The sequence below is a fragment of the Pristiophorus japonicus genome, chromosome 8, assembly GCF_044704955.1.
Source record: "Pristiophorus japonicus isolate sPriJap1 chromosome 8, sPriJap1.hap1, whole genome shotgun sequence".
Classification (NCBI taxonomy): Eukaryota; Metazoa; Chordata; class Chondrichthyes; family Pristiophoridae; genus Pristiophorus; species Pristiophorus japonicus.
Window position 1 is genome coordinate 124,431,983 of NC_091984.1, and position 19,020 is coordinate 124,451,002.

Consider the following 19,020-nt stretch of genomic DNA (forward strand, 5'->3'; position numbering starts at 1 on the left):
AGGGAGGGGAGGAGGGAGGGTGGGGAGTGAGGTGAGGGGTGAGTGAGGGGAGGGGTGAGTGAGAGGGGAGGGAAGGGGGGGAGTGAGGGGGGAGGGAAGGGGAGGAGTGAGGGGGGAGGGAGGGAAGGGGGGGACTGAGGAGGGAGGGAAGGGGGGAGTGAGAGGAGGGAGGGGGGGAGTGAGGGGAGGGGGAGGGGGGAGTGAGGAGGGAGGAAGGGGGGGAGTGAGAGGAGGGAGGGAAGGGGGGGAGTGAGAGGGGTGAGGGGAGGGGGGAGTGAGGAGGGAGGGAAGGGGGGAGTGAGAGGAGGGAGGGGAGGGGGGGTAGTGAGAGGAAGGGGGGTGAGTGAGAGGGGAGTGAGAGGGGGGGGGGAGTGAGAGGAGGGAGGGGGGGACTGAGAGGAGGGAGGGGGGAGTGGGAGGGGGCGAGTGAGAGGAGGGAGCGGGGAGTGAGAGAAGGGAGGGAGGGAGATGGGGGAGTGAGAGAAGGGAGGGAGGGAGATGGAGGGGGGGGAGTGAGAGAAGGGAGGGAGGGAGATGGGGGGGGGGGGGAGTGAGAGAAGGGAGGGAAGGAGATGGGGGGGGGGGGGGAGTGAGAGAAAGGGGAGGGGAGATGGGGGGAGTGAGAGGAGGGAGGGAGATGGGTGGGGAGTGAGAAGAGGGAGGGAGATGGGGGGGGAGAGAGGAGGGAGAAGGGAGGGAGGGAGGGGGGGAAGTGAGGGAGAGGGAGGGAGGGGGGGGAAAGTGAGAGAAGGGAGGGAGGGGGGGAAGTGAGAGAAGGGAGGGGTGGGGGGGGAGTGAGAGAAGTGAGGGGTGGGGGGGGATTGAGAGAAGGGAGGGGTGGGGGGGGGGGGGAGTGAGAGAAGGGGAGGGGTGGTGGGGGTGAGTGAGAGAAGGGAGGGAGGGGTAGGGAGGGAGTGAGAGGGGGAGGGAGTGGTGGGGGGGAGTGGTGGGTGGAGTGAGAGGGAGGGGAGGGAGTGGTGGGGGGGAGTGGTGGGTGGGAGGAGAGGGAGGGAGGGGGGAGTGAGAAGGGAAGGAGGGAGGGGGAGGGAGTGAGAGAAAGGAGGGAGGGGAGGGGGGAGTGATAGAAGGGAGGGAGGGGGGTGGTAGTGAGAGAAGGAGGGAGGGGAGGGAATGGAGTGAGGAGAAGGGAGGGAGGGGAGGGGAGGGAAGGGAGTGAGAGAGGGGAGGGTGGTAGTGAGAGAAGGGAGGGAGGGGAGGGAATGGAGTGAGAGAAGGGATGGAAGGGAAGGGAGTGAGAGTGGAGGGAAGGGAGTGAGAGAAGGGAGGGAGGGGAGTGAAGGGAGTGAGAGAAGGGAGGGAGGGGAAGGAAGGTAGTGAGAGAAGGGGGGAGGGAAGGGAGTGAGAGAAGGGAGGGAGGGGAGGGAAGGGAGTGAGAGAAGGGAGGGAAGAAGGGGAGGAAGAGAGAGGGGAGGGGGGGGGGAGAGAGAGGGAGGGGAGTCGGGGGAGGTAGAGGGGGGGAAAGAGAGCAAGGAGGGGGGTGGGGAGGAGAGAAGGGGGGGAGAGAGAGAGAAAGAAAGAAAGGAGTGGGAGGCTGAATGGGCCAAGCCCAACACTTCAAGCTTAGACTTACCAGATTGACAAGTTGGTGGCGGCGGGGGGGCGGGGGTCGGTCGTTCGGGAGGGTGGGGGGGTCGGTCGGGGGAGAAGGAGAGGTCGGTCGGTGGTGGGGGGCAGTGAGGTCGAGAGCAGAGGACGGTGGGTGGGGGGGGGGGGGGAAGAGAAGTCGGAAGCAGAGGTCGGTCGGGGGGGTGGGGATCGGGATCGGAGGTCAGTCGGGGGTGGCGGGCGGTCAGGAGCAGAGGTCGCGGGGGGTTCGTCGGGAGCCGAGGTCAGGGCTGGGGGGGAGCATCTGGAGCGGAGGTCATGGGGGGGAGCATCGGGAGCGGAGGTCGGGGGGGCATCGGGAGCGGAGGTCGGGGGGCGGGGGGGAGGTCGGGAGCGGGGGAAGCGGAGGTTGGGTCGGTGGGGGTGGCGGCGGGAGTCAAGTCGGGTCGGATCGCAGTACGGAGGAAGTAGGAGCTGGACGTGGGAGGCAGCCTTATCGACGCAGCTCCTGTGAGGCCATTCGGCCAGGTCTAGGTGCTGCGTGCTTCGGGCCCCTCCCACACAGTTTTGGGCACCTGGAGCTACTACACATGCGCGCCCACTGTAGCGCGCCTGTGCCGAGGTCCCGGCACTGTTTTCAGCGCAGGGACCTGGCTCCGCCCCCCACAGCTTGTGCTGCGCCGTGCCCAGCTCCAGAGGGCCTGCAGGGAGCCGGAGAATAGGTAAGTTTTTTTTAGCCGCACTTTGTGGCGAGAAAAACGGGTTTCCAGGTCGTGGCTGCGCCGTTCTAGACACGGCCCGAAACTTGAGCCCATTGTTGCCAGTTAAGGAGCTGGCTAGTGCTGCTCAGATCAACAATGCAGCAGCATGCGCTATACGCCCACAGCCCCTGATGCAGTGGGTTCCAGGTATTGCTACACCATTTGAGCGCCCTCCTTTTTTAGGATGCAGGAAGGAGGCACACTCATTACATGACTGATTATACCCATAACATACACAGTCAGAAAAGACGATCACAACCCTGATGGTGAACAGCAAGCTCTTAGTGACCGAAAAGAGTTAATGTGACAGTGAAGGGAATATTCAAAACACTGGTTTGATTCTTTTCCATTTCTATTGCCCATGTAAGGAGAAGGAATTCAAGAGTATGTTAACATTTCTGATTAATCAGCTTTTAACTACCACGCTTTAAATTTCTTTAACACAGTCAAATGAAGTGTGATTGAGACCCCTCCCACTAATGGCAAAAGCACCAGATGGTTATAGGACTGAGGTATATAGAATGGGGAGCTCCCAGGCTTGATCCTGGTTAGTCTTGTGTTAATTCGTCTCATTCCTTGGATTGAAGGGGAAATGGATCACAGTTCATGCTGTTGATTACTATCCGGTTCCCAACTGGAAATACACATGACATCTTCGGTTACGGTCAGGATTGATGGCAGTGCCCACCCCGGCAGTCAGTTACCCTGTCGGAGCTCACACGTTAAGATGGCCAGTCGGGTGAGGTATCGGACTGCAGTTGCTGCTTGTGGAGCCTCAGCTCAAGATGCATTCCTTTCAAGGGTGTAAGAATAAGGGGAGGAGGTTTGGAAGAGGGACACTGTGTAGGCTCGTGCACATAACCTGATTGTGCAATCCTTTCCTTTTTACATACTTCACAAATCAAATCAAATCTTAATCACTACATTTCCATAGACATTGTAATGAAAAGAGACACTTTAGGCAGGTCTGAATTGAAAATAGGTTCGTGACCAGAAGGTCTGGGAGTGGTTTATTCAGCACACCGATATGTTTGTATGTTGAAATGAGGGTTAAATGTGCAGCCTAAATCTGATACCCAAGCGCGTATTGCAATTTACTCGAATGAGTTTCACTGACATTTAATAGGTTTTAAGCTGCGCTGCAATATAGATGAAGCTAGATTGAGGAAAATATGCTTGCTCTGTTATTTGCATTTAAAATCTTTACTTTCTCTGTTGAAAAAGAATGACATTAGACAATGAGATCTGTTATACTTTTTAAAATTTGCATATCAGACAACTGAATGTACAGTAGTTTAAATCGATTTTGTTATTCCATTTGTGATCTGGTTTGTCACTGATTGTGAAGCATCGCTATAAATATAGTTTGCGCGTAATTGAAAAAAAAATCTAATTGGCATTAATGATTCTCCTGATAACGCTACCATTAGTGCGAAGCCAAAGCATGAGAAATACACTGAAGCAATCACACACGTATCCTGTCTAGTGCCCAAAAGTAAACCTAAGTGTCAGCTGGCTAGCAACATAACAAGTATGAGATACTCGTATCCAGATGTTTGTCAGATACAAAAGCCATCAGCACTGCAAACACCGATGTTGGCCAGATGTTTTACAATATATATCCTTATACAATTGGTTATTTGTATCTCACTGCATCTGTAAATGTGAAATATTCATGCATTCTTAATTTGTTACTTTTACGGTTTCTTTAAGGCTGCCATTTTGGTCCACAATTGAGCTTTTGGTTTTCTCTCCTTATTGTGCAATGGTTTCTCTGCACAGTACTGCCCACCTCCGTCTGCTGTATTAGCTCTGTGGAGAGCTGCAGGCCATGATCACTAACCAGCTGTCAGTGCCACGGGCTTGACTGATGGATCATGAGAAGCCAGGGGGTCTCATCTGTTTCCTGTCTGTTCCAGGGGAACTTTCTGCTGACTGAATTGGCGATTTCATTTACAATGCCCTTCGGATAAGGACAAGGTGGGGGGGAAGGGGTGGTATGGGGGCATCAGGGCAGAGGTTGTGATGCCCATTGTCCTATTCCAGAGAAGAGGAAAAGAATGGAGAACATGTTTAACATGGAGATTTTAAGACTGTTTAATTCATTTGTCCACAGGTTGCAACCATCTAACTGGGAGGGAGGAGATTTCATCTTAGAGATGATCTGTGGGCAGTGCACGTTGAAGCCATTTGCATAGAACTATGGGCTGTGCCTCAGCCAAGCATGTCTCTACTGTTCAAAACGAGGAGGAAGCACAGAAGGGAAAGAACTACCAAAATGGCGATGTCTTTGGGGGTATGTACCGAGGATGGCTTGAGGGGCATTAAAATGGCTGCCTTGACTGTGTTAACCATTGACTGCTTAGGACTACATTAGCACTGTTTGCAACAAGAGCAGAATTGAAACAAGAGCTAAAATACTCGTGGGAAATTTAGCAAGTAATGCAGATGTATAGAACTGGAGATGTATGTTTTATTATAAATGATATATAATTGATTTGTTCAGTATTTGAAGTGTTTTCCAGACCTATATTGCCGCTGTCATGCTGTGTTAGTCTGTGCCTCTGAGGTTGGAAACCATTAAATATCCTATTTTAACAAGGCATGCCTTATATAAAAAGGATGTTTTTATGTAACGTCTCTGCTAAGAGAGAGCAGCCAATCATTTATAATATTACAGTTAGAACTGCTGTGTGATTTCTGACGTGAAGTTTGTGTTTTATTTTAATCTCTCCAGCTCTTTTTAAATATTTTGCAGCAAAACTTAAATATTTATCCTTTCCTGCTGGTGACAGATTTTAAATGTCCATTGCGCTCTCTTAATCAGCTGCCAAGGGACTGTTTTTGCTCTGTTGCATTAAGTGCATGGTTCCCTCTGACGTCCTGCTAGGTTGAGACAGTGCAAGTAACCCTGGAGATTGACCACTGATGTTGCTGTCTTTGAAAATATCTACCAGATGCAGCAGTTAGAATTGAAGTGTGTTTCTCCCAACGCCTGATTTTACCGATGGTTATTGCAGTTGTGCTTGTTGCAAAATATTTATACTTTCATTGGAATTGGATAGTTATCTATTGAACAAAGCCAACTCTACATTATGTATGCTAAATGTGAAGGAAACGTGCGTTTGATTTTTGCGGTGTTTACTTTTTTTTGCACCTTCGGAATACAATGTCGGAAAATGTGAGGTCATCCACCTTGGGGGAAAAAAAACAGTAAAAGGGAATATTATTTGAATGGGGAGAAATTACAACATGCTGAGGAGCAGAGGGACCTGGGGGTCCTTGTGCATGAAACTCTTTTGAGTCCTTGTGCATGAATCCCAAAAAGTTCGTTTGCAGGTGCAGCAGGTAATCAGGAAGGCGAAATGGAATGTTGGCCTTCATTGCGAGAGGGATGGAGTACAAAAGCAGGGAGGTCCTACTGCAACTGTATAGGGTATTGGTGAGGCCGCACCTGGAGTACTGCATGCAGTTTTGGTCACCTTACTTAAGGAAGGATATACTAGCTTTGGAGAGGATACAGAGACGATTCACTAGGCTGATTCCGGAGATGAGGGGGTTACCTTATGATGATAGATTGAGTAGACTGGGTCGTTACTCGTTGGAGTTCAGAAGGATGAGGGGTGATCTTATAGAAACATTTAAAATAATGAAAGGATAGCCAAGATAGAGGCAGAGAGGTTGTTTTCACTGGTCGGGGAGACTAGAACTAGAGGGCACAGCCTCAAAATACAGGGGAGCCAATTTAAAACCGAGTTGAGAAGGAATTTCTTCTCCCAGATGGTTGTGAATCTGTGGAATTCTCTGCCCAGGGAAGCAGTTGAGGCTAGCTCATTGAATGTATTCAAATCACAGATAGATAGATTTTTAACCAATAAGGGAATTAAAGGTTATGGGGAGCGGGCGGGTAAGTGGAGCTGAGTTCACGGCCAGATCAGCCATGATCTTGTTGAGTGGCGGAGCAGGCTCGAGGGGCTAGATGGCCTATTCCTGTTCCTAAATCTTATGATATGTTCTTAGCATAAAACCGATTTACTCGTTTTGTAGAGAATGGTGCCCAGTGGTGTAATAATTCCCCCTCCTCTCCTTTCTTCGGGACCACTCGATAACCCACGGACGATGGCCGACCAACCTCGTAATTAGAGACGTTTAGCATTACGTTGCTGACCTTAACACGACGTCAACCAGCATTTTTCATTCTGATGAAAAAGGATTTTTGAATTTTCTGTCCCATGAAAATCAGTCAAAAGTGATTCTGAGTAATCAAAACAAAGTCCTTATAGTTTTGGTATCTGTTGAAATTTGCCTGGTCATATTAAATTTGGTTTCTGCTTCCTTTTTACATGTGCTGGAGCAGTTACAGATTGCTATTTGATATGCAAAATGTCACTTCAAAGGCATTACTCTCATATTTGTTTGATTGCAAAGCAAGTAAAAGCCCTTAAACATTTACTGCTTACTTAATTTTGTAATGAGTAAAATCGAGGTGAAATACTGGGTAACACAAAAATGGCTGGAGCTCAGGAAACCATCATGTTCATTTAATAAACTTGGTATGACTGTGGAAGGTATCTTTGGTTCTCTTGCATCTCAGTTTTCATCTGCAACGGTTGTTTTCTGGATGTTATGCTCCCAGCTCGTCCACTCTTGGTAGTGCAGTTTTTGTAGTGTGCCTTCAGGAAGCTTTTTGGGCCATTATGAATCCCCATGTATGAGAGTTACAGCACAGATGCTAGTTTTCAGTGTGCTTCGCTAAGGGTAGAGTCTTTGATTATTTTTTGAGCAAGGAGCTTTCCCAGAGAGCTGTGGAGGCTGGGTCATTGAATATATTTAAGGTGGAGATAGACAGATTTTTGAATGATAAGGGAGACGAGGGCTATGGGGAGCGGGCAGGGAAGTGGAGTTGTGAGTCCATGATCAGATCAGCCATAATATTGAATGGCGGAGCAGGCTTGAGGGGCCAAATGGCCTACTCCTGCTCCTTTTTCTTATGTTCTGCATTGTGTCTTGCCTGTTAACATTGAATAAACTGTAGTTTATAACCTAAATCCAAGACTCTGATGTTTGTCCTTTCTTTTTCCAAAGTCTCCGAGATCATGAGAGAGCTAGTATCATATGCAGTTAACTGCAATCAAAGTGGAAAGAAACCTAATAAAAATGTCAGACTGAATGACTTGTATTGGATCACCTGAATGATTCATTGTATTGTATCACTGATGGAGAGTGCCACACTTCCATACTCCATTGAGTTTTTGAGCTCAGTCAGAGATGCCAAGTAGAGGGAACATGTGTCTTCACTTGTCGCAGTTAGTAGCTCTTGCCTTTGGGTCTGTAAATGGTGGATTCAGGCACACACTCGGACTTCGGCACATGGTCTAGGTTGGCGCTCCCGTGCAGTGCTGAGACTTGTTGGAGGTTCTGGTCTTTGGATGAGGCTTCTGCCTGTTGTGGCGGTTCAATAGTTGGAACCGTAGAAATCCCATGATGCTATTTGAAGGAGAGCATGGTATTCCTGATTTCCTGACCAATATTTTTCCCTTAACCAACATCCCCAGCACACATTAAATGGTCATTTCAAGAAGGTTTATAGGACGCTGATGGTTGCAAAATGGCTTCTTGCATTTGGTGACACCGCAATGTTGACTGCACTGTTTTACAATTTGTACGTGAAGTGGTTTGGGAGGTTTCCGACAGATGTAATAGGCACTATGTAAATGCAAGTTCTTTTCCTTTCTAACATGCAACAGATTGAATAAATAAATGCAGGGCTTATTATATCAATACTTGTAGGGGAGGGCAGATTATTTGATGCGGAATCTGAACCAGGCTGCTCTCCCAGTTGACTTGGCAGCTTGTCAAGAGAACTCTGGGTGTTCAGGGAACAAACCATCCATCCCACCCATGAGATGCACGAGATGCACGAGATACATGCCTTGAGGACGAGTGGGTGCATGGTCTGCAATGAGGAAAGAATTGCTGGTGATTTGGTGCATGTTAGACTTGCCAGTAGCATAATTTCAAACATATGGAGGTTGGTTGGGAGGGAAAGATCTTAACTTCTAGTGTTTCTCATTGCAAATATAAAGATAGCCTATTGTGTAATTATATTGTGATATTTTTTGTTTTTGTTTCAGACAACCATGTTTTGATCAGTGTACAAAGTTAAAAGTTAGTAAGCAAATACAGAGCATAAAAAGCTGTTGTAGAAACATTTCCAAAACAAACTAAGTGAAGGCTCTCCCAATGGCCTAGTGGGCTTCACAGCCTTACAGGCATGGAAGGTCCCAAGTTTGATGCCCAGTCTGTGTAGAGTTAGTTGATTACCGATGGGGTGCTAGTTGGGGGTGCAATGATTGGTCTGTCCGCCCCGAATTTAGTGAACATCACTTCGGACTGCTATCCGGCAAGTCCTGCTGGAAGTATGCATGTGTAAACGTTGAGTGAGTGCAGGATTGGGCCAATCACTCAACACCTCTATCAAGAGCCTGCCAACACCCATTATCTGGGGTCACCGGAGTAATGGCCACTTGGACCAACTAGCAGAGGGTCCCCAATACCGAGAGAACCACATACTGGCCTATAAGTTCAGCTGAGCTGAGCAAAAGGGGAAAACTGACAAGGAATATGTGTATGAATAATCAATTGGGCAAAATACTAACAAAAAAGTTAAGTGAACCATAGCAGAGAGTTTAAGTCCTGCGTGATACTGTTTTGCATGATACTGCCCACTCACGCACAGCACTTCCATTGAACAATGAAAAGACAAATGGAGTTTAAAAAAAAGACTTTTGAGAGGAAATTATTATAGTACTTCCAGTAACAGTTTATTGATCAAGATGCAGTTTCAGCGCTGAGGATTTAGTTAGTAATAGGGGGCATGCAGTTGAATGATCTATAGAAGCAATTGATGGGTGAATTGTGTGTGTAAAATTTATTTTTTAGGCTGGCAATTATTTTTTGGTCATGGAGGCAAATTGTAATGATACCTTTCTTATTGAAAGCAAGAGGGATATGGGTGATGATCTGATGACCATATACCTTTTATTAGCCAATGTATTTGGAGATGTTGTAAAAATATTTTTGTATATAGAAAACCTAATCAAATTAGATAGAATTTACAGTCCAGAAACAGCCATTTGGTACAACTGGTCTGTGCCAATGTTTATACTCTACACAAGCCTCCTCTCACCCTACTTCATTGAACTCTGTCAACATATCCTTTTGCTCTCATGTATTTATCTAGCTTCCCCTTAAAAGCATCTATGCTATTCGCTTTAATTTTGACTTTAACTCTTTTATTTAAGTCTTGGAACGGTTAGGGAAACTTGCTTACCATATTTTCCTTGTTTAGTTTTTTATTTAATTTAAAAAAAAAAGTTTACTGAGCAATGAGTGTAACTTTCCCAGTGGCTCCTGTTACTTTAAAATACTGCCGCTTTCTGACACCAACCTCCAATGGTGTATTTAGTCAGCTATTACTGTACATCCTGTAAATCAGCTCCATGGTATAGAACACTGGTTTAAGATGCCACTTACCTGGATTATTTCCGCTTTGCTGCCAAAACATGAATAATACATCGCAAACCACCAATAAAGCAAGAAAGAACTTGCATTTATATAGCGCCTATCACATCCTCAGGATGTCCCAATATTCTTTACAGCCAAAGTAACACTTTTGAAGTGTCGTCACTGTTGTAATGGAGAAAACATTGCAGCCAATTTGCAGATAGCAAGGTCCCACAAACAGCAATGTGACAATGGCCAGATAATCTGTTTTAGAGAAATAGGTGAACGATTTTAAAGAATAGGTAAAATCTTGACAAGCATTCGTGACAAGGAAGCTGTGTAAAGTAAGGTTAGCGCCTCAGCGAGTAACTTTGAAGTGGGCTCAAAAGATGGAGAAGCCTGCTATTCCCTGAAACCTCTCTTGCATCGTGGCTGCAATGGAGTGTGTGCTAAAACAAATGTTCTCTCAGTTCCTTGTCTGGGATCTTGCCTTTCTTTCTGATGTAATTGAAACAGAGTCTTAAGCAATTTGCAGGGTACAAGCATGCTTCATTGCCAAGTGGTTAACAGTGTGGCCTAAGTGTTAACTGACTTTTCAAAATCTAGTCTGCCCCTCTCTATCCATGTTCTTGAATACATGTTTCACATCAGTTATGCTAAAAATATTAAATGTTAAGCTGTACAAACATGTCCGCTAAGTTATTTAGAAAAAAACACTCTTCTATGTTTACAATAACAGGGCAGTGTGACATTACACTACCTCGATACTGGTACTTAGTAAGTAATACACTCAGTCAGCACGGGTAATTTGTTACCTCAGAGCACTTGCAGATGTTAAAGCTTCGTGATCTAAAGATTTGTGGATTTCTTTGCCCCAGCAAAATGTTCCCAAGAAGAAGCAGTTAGACAACAAACTTTCTGCACCTCTTCCTCCACCCACCCCCCAAAACAGCAGTAATGCTTCCTTCAAGTATTGGCATGAGGAAAATCAGGTTAAAAATGTTTTCAGCTATCATCTGCTTACATTCATGGATCAGTTGGCTACGATTGCTCTGTCTGAAAGGTGGTTACTATGTTAATGACCTAGAAGTTGTTTTCCCAAAAGCTGTAAACAATAAGCAATTCATTAGCAATTTATTAGTTTATCTTGGTAATCAGTGAACGCCTAACGCCCATTATGATGCACTTGACGGGGATTGTCTGGCAGGCTTTGGCCACAAACATGAAGATAAAAAGTAACACAAACTGATAGCTTATCCTTGCAGCTTTCTGTTGAAAACCTTTGTCCAGGCTCAAAAGAAGAAAGTAGGAGAGTAATTAGGAGTTATTTTGTTTTAAGTCGAGCAAGAAGACCCATTGATGTGGAGAAGTGTCACATTTCCATTGTTTTTGTGCTGTTACGCAAAGACATGTTGTACTGATTGAATTAAATGATTCAGACTATAGCTGTTACTCTGTGTGTTCCATTGCTTGGAAATAAAGTAGCATAACAATTCATATGTGACCCCTTGTCTTACCAAGTATTTTCTCGATCCACCTTCAAAAAGATTGGAGAGACATGTGCGAATGATACACAACCAGTTCAGATCACAAACATAAGAACATAAGAATTCGGAACAGGAGTAGGCCATCTAGCCCCTCGAGCCTGCTCCACCATTCAACAAGATCATGGCTGATCTGGCCGTGGACTCAGCTCCACTTACCTGCCCATTCCCCATAACCCTTAATTCCCTTATTGGTTAAAAATCTATCTATCTGTGATTTGAATACATTCAATGAGCTAGCCTCAACTGCTTCCTTGGGCAGAGAACTCCACAGATTCACAACCCTCTGGGAGAAGAAATTCCTTCTCAACTTGGTTTTAAATTAGCTCCCCCGTATTTTGAGGCTGTGCCCCCTAGTTCTAGTCTCCCCGACCAGTGGAAACAACCTCTCTGCCTCTATCTTGTCTATCCCTTTCATTATTTTAACTGTTTCTATAAGATCACCCCTCATCATTCTGAACTCCAACGAGTAAAGACACTGTTGTATAAATAAATTTGGGCAGTGTGGGTTCACTCTGGCATATAAGGAAGGGGCATGGGATCCACTTAGAGGAGTAACTGATGTCACTGAACTGGGAAGATAGCTCTGGCAGACCCGAATTGTAACAATTTGAATGAGAAACGTACAGTGCGAAATGACCTACATAATTGGTGATTTGTTGCTTTCTTGTAAAGCACATTGGTAATGCAAACTCTAATGGTTCTCGGACATTAAGTACCCATGTCCAATTCTGGTCACTGAGACACAAGGGAAACATTTGGTTACTGGAGACAGTGGGAGCCATGAGGCTCATGCCGATTGTCAGAGGTTTAATTTATGAAGAAAAACTGAAGAAACTTGGGCTTTTTCAACTTGGAAAAGGGGGTGTTTAGGAGGTGATTTTTATTTTGAGGTACATAAGATACTTTCTGGATGGATTAACTAAAATAGGCCCAATGGGGTTCCTCATTTGTAATTATCTTGTGATTTTGTGACTTAACTGGCACGGTTCGTGTAAAATTGGTCAGATTGAAGGACCAGAAACCTTAAGTTTTCAGATTCCCAGATGGTTGGTTATTTGGAATATATTGATCGTTGAGAATTCCCCAAACACATCTTCCCAGATAGATAATTGGTTAGATTTAACTTAGTATATTTTTTAAATGGTATATCTGTGGACACAAAAGTTACACTACATTTATCACCCCATGTTGGAGGCAAAATCATTTTTAAAGTGCATTGTGCTTCTGAGCTGAAGCCTGCACCTGATGGGCACTTTTCAATTTGCAAAGTTTCCTAACCAAGCAACAATTGAACTCTGAATGACCTGAGGCTCTGTTAACTTGGACACTGGACCTTGTGATCTTAAAAGCATATACCTTCACCTTAACAGAAGAACAACAAATTGTGCGTTACATGGTATAGTGCTCTTACAAAGTTACATATAATCCAATTTACTGTGAGCAATGACATGGGAGATATATTAAAATAATAGGAATACATCACATTGGGTTACAGATGCAAACCAATCATAAAATGCTGTGTACTTCTAAGCTCTCAATCACAGTCCAATTTGCAATGTGCCCTGAATAATTGTGCATTTCATCATATAACACCCCATCCTTATAAATCAGTAGATCACTTGATTTACAGTGAAAAATGCATTGCCTGTCTTTCAAATTACACTTCTTGATTGTGCCTCATACTTAATAGTCTTACTTTTGGATTGGCTCATTTTTTGCATTCATGAAATGGTAATAAATCGGAACACAAAAGTGCTGCAACTAATCAAGCAATGAAATGAAATAGAGCTTGGACTAAAAGTCAGCATTTATTTCCAATCCCGAATTGCCCTTGAGAAGGTGGTGGTGAGCTGCCTTATACAACTGAGTGGCTTGCTGGGCCATTTCAGAGGGTAGTTAAGAGTCTGGAGTCACTTACTACTAGGGGGATGGCGAGAAAGCAGGAATGGGGTACTAAAGTTGCATGTTCAGCCATGAACTCATTGAATGGCGGTGCAGGCTAGAAGGGCCGAATGGCCTACTCCTGCACCTATTTTCTATGTCACATATAGGCTAGACTGGGTAAGAAAGGCAGATTTTCCTTTTTAACTTTTTACTCCAGATTTATTTAATTGAATTTAAATTCCCCAGCTGCTATGGCGAGATTTGAACTCGTGTCTCCGGATCATTAGTCCAGACCTCTGGATTATTAGCCCAGTAACATAACCACTATGCTACAGCACCCTGCACTCTCTGTTTACTTCCCACCTGCTACATGTTCACACTTTGCTCCTTTGTCTTTTCAACTCACCTCTTAAGGTCCAATAGTGAGTAATTGGTGGCACATAGTGTCATCACAAACAACTGCCCAGTGTCCCAGCAATGAGAGATCGACCATCATTTGGTGACTACCACCAAAGGCCTTTGACACTGTTAACAGCGAGGGACTATGGAGCATCCTCCTTAGTTTTGGCTGCCCCCAAAAGTTTGTCACCATCCTCCGCCTGTCCATGACGACATGCAGGCTGTGATCCTGACTAACAGACCCAATCCACGTCCGGACCGGGGTCAAGCAGGGCTGCGTCGTCGCACCACGCCAACCCTCTTCTCGATCTTCCTCGCTGCAATGCTCCACCTCATGCTCAACAAGCTCCCCGCTGGAGTGGAACTAAACTGTAGAACGAGTGGGAACCTGTTCAACCTTCGTCGCCTCCAGGCTAGATCCAGGACCGTCCCATTCTCTGTCGTAGAACTACAGTACGTGGACAACGCTTGCGTCTGTGCACATTTAGAGGCTGAACTCCAAGCCATCATCAACATCTTTACCGAGGCATACGAAAGCATAGGCCTTACACTAAACATCCATAAGACAAAGGTCCCCCACCAACCTGACCCCGCCACACAGCACTGTCCCCCAGTCATCAAGATCCATGGCGCGGCCTTGGACAACGTGGACCACTTTCCATACCTCGGGAGCCTATTATCAGCAAGAACAGACATTGACGATGAGGTTCAACACCGTCTCCAGTGCGCCAGCGCAGCCTTCGGTCGCATGAGGAAGATAGTGTTCGAAGATCAGGTCCTCAAATCTGGCACCAAGCTTATGGTCTACAGGGCTTTAGTGATCTCTGCCCTCCTGTATGATTCAGAGACGTGGACCATATACAGTTGACACCTCAAATCGCTGGAGAAATACCACCAACGATGTCTCCGCAAGATCCTGCAAATCCCCTGGGAGGACAGACGCGCCAACGTTGGCGTCCTCGACCGGGCCACCATCCCCACCATTGAAGCACTGACCACACTCGCCCAGCTCCGTTGGATGGGCCATATTGTCCACATGCCTGACACAAGACTCTCAGAGCAAGCGCTGTACTTGGAACTCCCACACGGCAGGCGAGCTCCAGGTGGGCAGAGGAAGCATTTCAAGAACACCCTCAAAACCTTCTTGATAAAGTGCAACATCCCCACTGACACCTGGGAGTCCCTGGCCAAAGACAGGCTTGTCGAGAGAAATGGTGGAGAGGTAGAGCTGGGTCTTGGCCATATTTACAAAAGGATATACTTGCTTTGGAGGCAGTTCAGAGAAGGTTCACTCGGTTGATTCTGGTGATGAGGCGGGATGACTTATGAGGAACGGTTGAATAGATTGGGCCTCTACTCATTGGAATTCAGAAGAATGGGAGGTGATCTTATTGAAATGTATAAGATTATGAGGGGGCTTGACAAGGTGGATGCAGAGAGGAGGTTTCCATTAATGGGGGAGACTAGAACTAGAGGGCATGATCTTAGAAGAAGGGTCTGCCCATTTAAAACAGAGATGAGGAGCTGTGGAATTCGATGCCTCAGAGAGCTGTGGAAGCTGGGACATTGAATAAATTTAAGACAGAAATGGACAGTTTCTTAAACGATAAGGGGTTATGAGGAGCGGGCGGGGAAGTGGAGCTGAGTCCATGATCAGATCAGCCATAATCTTATTGAATGGCGGAGCAGGCTCGAGGGGCCGTATGGCCTACTCCTGTTCCTATTTCTTATGTTCTTATGACTTCTCTGCTTTTATACTCTCTCCCCCTTTGCAATAAAGGCCAACATTCCATTTGATTTCCTGATTACTTGCTGTACCTGCATACTAAATTTTTGTGTTTCATGCACAAGGACCCCCAGGTTTCTCTGTACTGCAGCACTTTGACATTTTTCTCCATTTAAATAATAATTTGATTTTCTATTTTTTTTTCTGGGATAACCTTACATCCCACATTATACTCCATCTGCCAAATTTTTGCCCACTCACTTAGCCTGTCTATATCCCATTGCAGATTTTTTGTGTCCTTCTCACAATTTGCTTTGCCACCCATCTTTGTATCTTCAGCAAACTTGGCTACATTACACTCGGTCCCTTCTTCGAAGTCATTAATATAGATTGTAAATAGTTGAGGCCCCAGCATCAATCCCTGCGGCACCCCACTAGTTACTGTTTGCCAACCGGAAAATGACCCATTTATCCTGACTCTCTGTTTTCTGTTAGTTAGCCAATCCCCTATCTATGCTAATATATTACCCCCAACCCCGTGAACTTTATCTTGTGCAATAATCTTTTATGTGGCACCTTTTATCGAATGCCTTCTGGAAATCCAAATACACCACATCCACTAGGTCCCCCTTAAAGAAGGAAAGAGAGGCGGAGAGATTTAGGGAAGGAGTTCCAGAGCTTCGGGCCCAGGCAGCTGAAGGCATGTCCACAATGGTTGAACAGTTATAATGAGAGATGTTCAAGAGGACAGATTTTGAGGAGTGTAGACATCTTGTGGGGTGGGGCTGAAAAAGATTACAGAGATAGGGAGGGGCAAGGCCATGGAGTGATTTGTAAACAAGGATGAGAATTTTGAAATCAAGGCGTTGTTTAACTGGGAGTCAATGTCGGTCAGAAAGCACAGGGGTGATGGGTGATCTTGAAGATGCGAGTTAGTATATGGGCTGCTGAGTGTTGGATGAACTCAAGTTTACAAAGTGTGGAATGTGGGAGGCCGGCCAGGAGTGAGTTGGAGTGGTCAAGTCTAGAGGTAATGAATGAGGGTTTCAGCAGCAGAAATGCTGAGGCAGGGACGGAGGTGGGCAATATTACGGAGGTGGAAAAAGGCGGTTTTAGTTATGCCGCAGATATGTGACTGGAAACTCATTTCAGGGTCAAATACCTTGCGAGCAGTCTTGTTCACCCTCAGATTGATGCTAGGGAGAGGGATGGAGTCAGGGGTTGGGGAATGCAGTTTGTGGCGGGGACCAAAGACAATGGCTTCGGTCTTCCCAATATTTAATTGGAGAAAATTTCTGCTCATCCAGTACTAGATGTCGGACAAGCAGTCAGACAATTTAGATACCAAGCAGGGGTCGAGAGAAGTGGTGGAGAGGTACAGCTGGGTGTCAGTGTATATGTGGAAACTGACTCCATGTTTTCGAATGATATCGCCAAGGGTACCATATAGATAGAAACATAGAAAATAGGTGCAGGACTAGGCCATTCGGCCCTTCAAGCCTGCACCACCATTCAGTATGATCATAGCTGATCATACAACTTCAGTACCCCTTTCCTGCTTTCTCTCCATAACCCTTGATCCCTTTAGCCGTAAGGGCCACATCGAACTCCCTTTTGAATATATCCAACGAACTGGACTCAACAACTTTCTGTGGTAGAAAATTCCATAGGTTCACAATTCTCTGAGTGAAGAAATTTCTCCTCATCTCAGTCCCAAATGGCTTACCCTTTATCCTTAGACTGTGACCCCTGGTTCTGGATTTCCCCAATGTCAGGAACATTCTTCCTGCTTCTAACCTGTCCAAAATCCGTCAGAATTTTATATGTTTCTCTGAAATCCCCTCTCATTCTTCTAAATTCAAGTGAATATAGACCTAGTCGATCCAGTATTTCTTCATATGTCAGTCCTGCCATCCCGGGAATCAGTCTGGTGAACCTTCGCTGCACTCCCTCAATAGCAAGAATGTCCTTCCTCAGATTAGGAGACCAAAACTGTACACAATATTCAAGGTGTGGCCTCACCAAGGCCCTGTACAGCTGCAGTAACACCTCCCTGCTCCTATACTCAATTCCTCTTGCTATGAAGGCCAACATGCTATTTGCCTTCTTCACCGCCTGCTGTACCTGTATGCCAGCTTTCAATGACTGATGTACCATGACACCCAGGTCTCGTTGCACCTCCCCTTTTCCTAATCTGTCACCATTCAGATAATATTCTGTCTTCCTGTTGAGCCTTTTGAAAGTCCAAATACACCACATCCACTGGTTCTCCCTTGTCCACTCTACTAGTTACATCCTCAAAAAATTCTAGAAGATTTATTGAGCATGATTTCCCTTTCATAAATCTATGCTGACTTGAACTGATCCTGTCACTGCTTTCCAAATGCGTTGCTATTACATCTTTAATAAAAGGTGTAAATAAGAGGGGACCAAGGACAGATCCTTGGGGGACACCAGAAGTAAAGATGCGGAAGTGAGGAAGAGAAGCCATTGCAGGAGATTTTCTGGCTACAATTAGATAGATAAGAATGGAATCCGGCAAGTGCAGTCCCACCCAGCTGGAGATTGGTGGAGAGGCATTGGAGGAGGATGAAGTGGTCAACTGTGTCAAAGACTGCAGACTGGTCCAGAAGGACGAGGAGATGTCACAAAGATGTTATTTACATTGAACAGGAAAGGGAGGTTGGAGTTGGGGCGATAGCTAGCAAGGAAAGTGAGGTCAAGGGTTGTTTTTTTGGGGAGAGAAGTTATGACAGCAGATTTGAAGGAGAGAGGAATAGTACCTGAGGCGAGAGAACCGTCTTTCTCGTGTTCATGTTCCTTTTCTTGCTGTCTCGCCTCATCATCTATTTGCAACCTTCCTGCTGTAAGGACCGACAAATGATCAGAGTGTAAGCCTGAGAGTAAAGGGTGAGCTACGACCGGTGGCTGTCTCGGCTAACATTGGAGACAAAAAAGGAAGATGGGTGGTCAGCAGTTTAGTGGCAATAGGATCAAGGGAGCAGGAAGTGGACAAGATGAGTTTGGAGACATCAAGAGGGGAGATCAAAGAGAAAGTAGAGAAAGATATGAATTTAGAGCGAAGGCAGGTGGGAGCCTCAGAGGAAGTTTGGTCCTGTGAGGGGAAAGGAAGGGAACTCGCTGAGGCAGCTGATCAGATGGTCTCAATCTTTGAGACAAAGAAGTCCATGAGCTCCTCACACTTGTTGTTAGAGGTGATTGTGGTGGAGATAGGGGAAAGGGGTTTAAGGAGACAGTTAGCAGTAGAGAATAGCAGCCGGGGATTATTTTTGCAATCCAGAATGATCCTGGAATAGTGAGCAGTTTTTGTAGACGAGAGTAGGAACCAATAGTGTTTTATGTGTTCCAACCAGATCTGGCAGTGAATGGCTAAACCAGTTGTCTGCCACATCCATTCAAGTCTGCACCCTTTTGACTTGAGGGAGCGAAGATAAGGGCTGTACCAGGGAGAATGGCCAGGGTGGGAGAGAGTAATCATTTTATTAGATACTGGGGCATCAAAGGTGGTAGTGAGGGTGTGGTTGAGCAGATTGGTGGCTGCAGAAATGTCATTGTTAAAAGAGGGCCAAAGGTTGGACAGTTTGGAGTTGATAAGTGCAGTTGTTGTCGA

General features: G+C 45.9%; 1 protein-coding gene across 1 annotated transcript in view; it reads left to right on the top strand.

The window, feature by feature from the left end:
• LOC139268741 (uncharacterized protein C1orf21-like) overlaps window positions 1–19,020 on the top strand; it is a 242,759-nt gene that overhangs the window by 67,689 nt on the left and 156,050 nt on the right. The window contains exon 2 of the mRNA XM_070887393.1: window positions 4,444–4,623. Within this exon, the coding sequence (XP_070743494.1) occupies window positions 4,530–4,623 (94 nt within the window). The 5' untranslated portion in view covers window positions 4,444–4,529. The remainder of the gene's footprint in view (window positions 1–4,443; window positions 4,624–19,020) is intronic.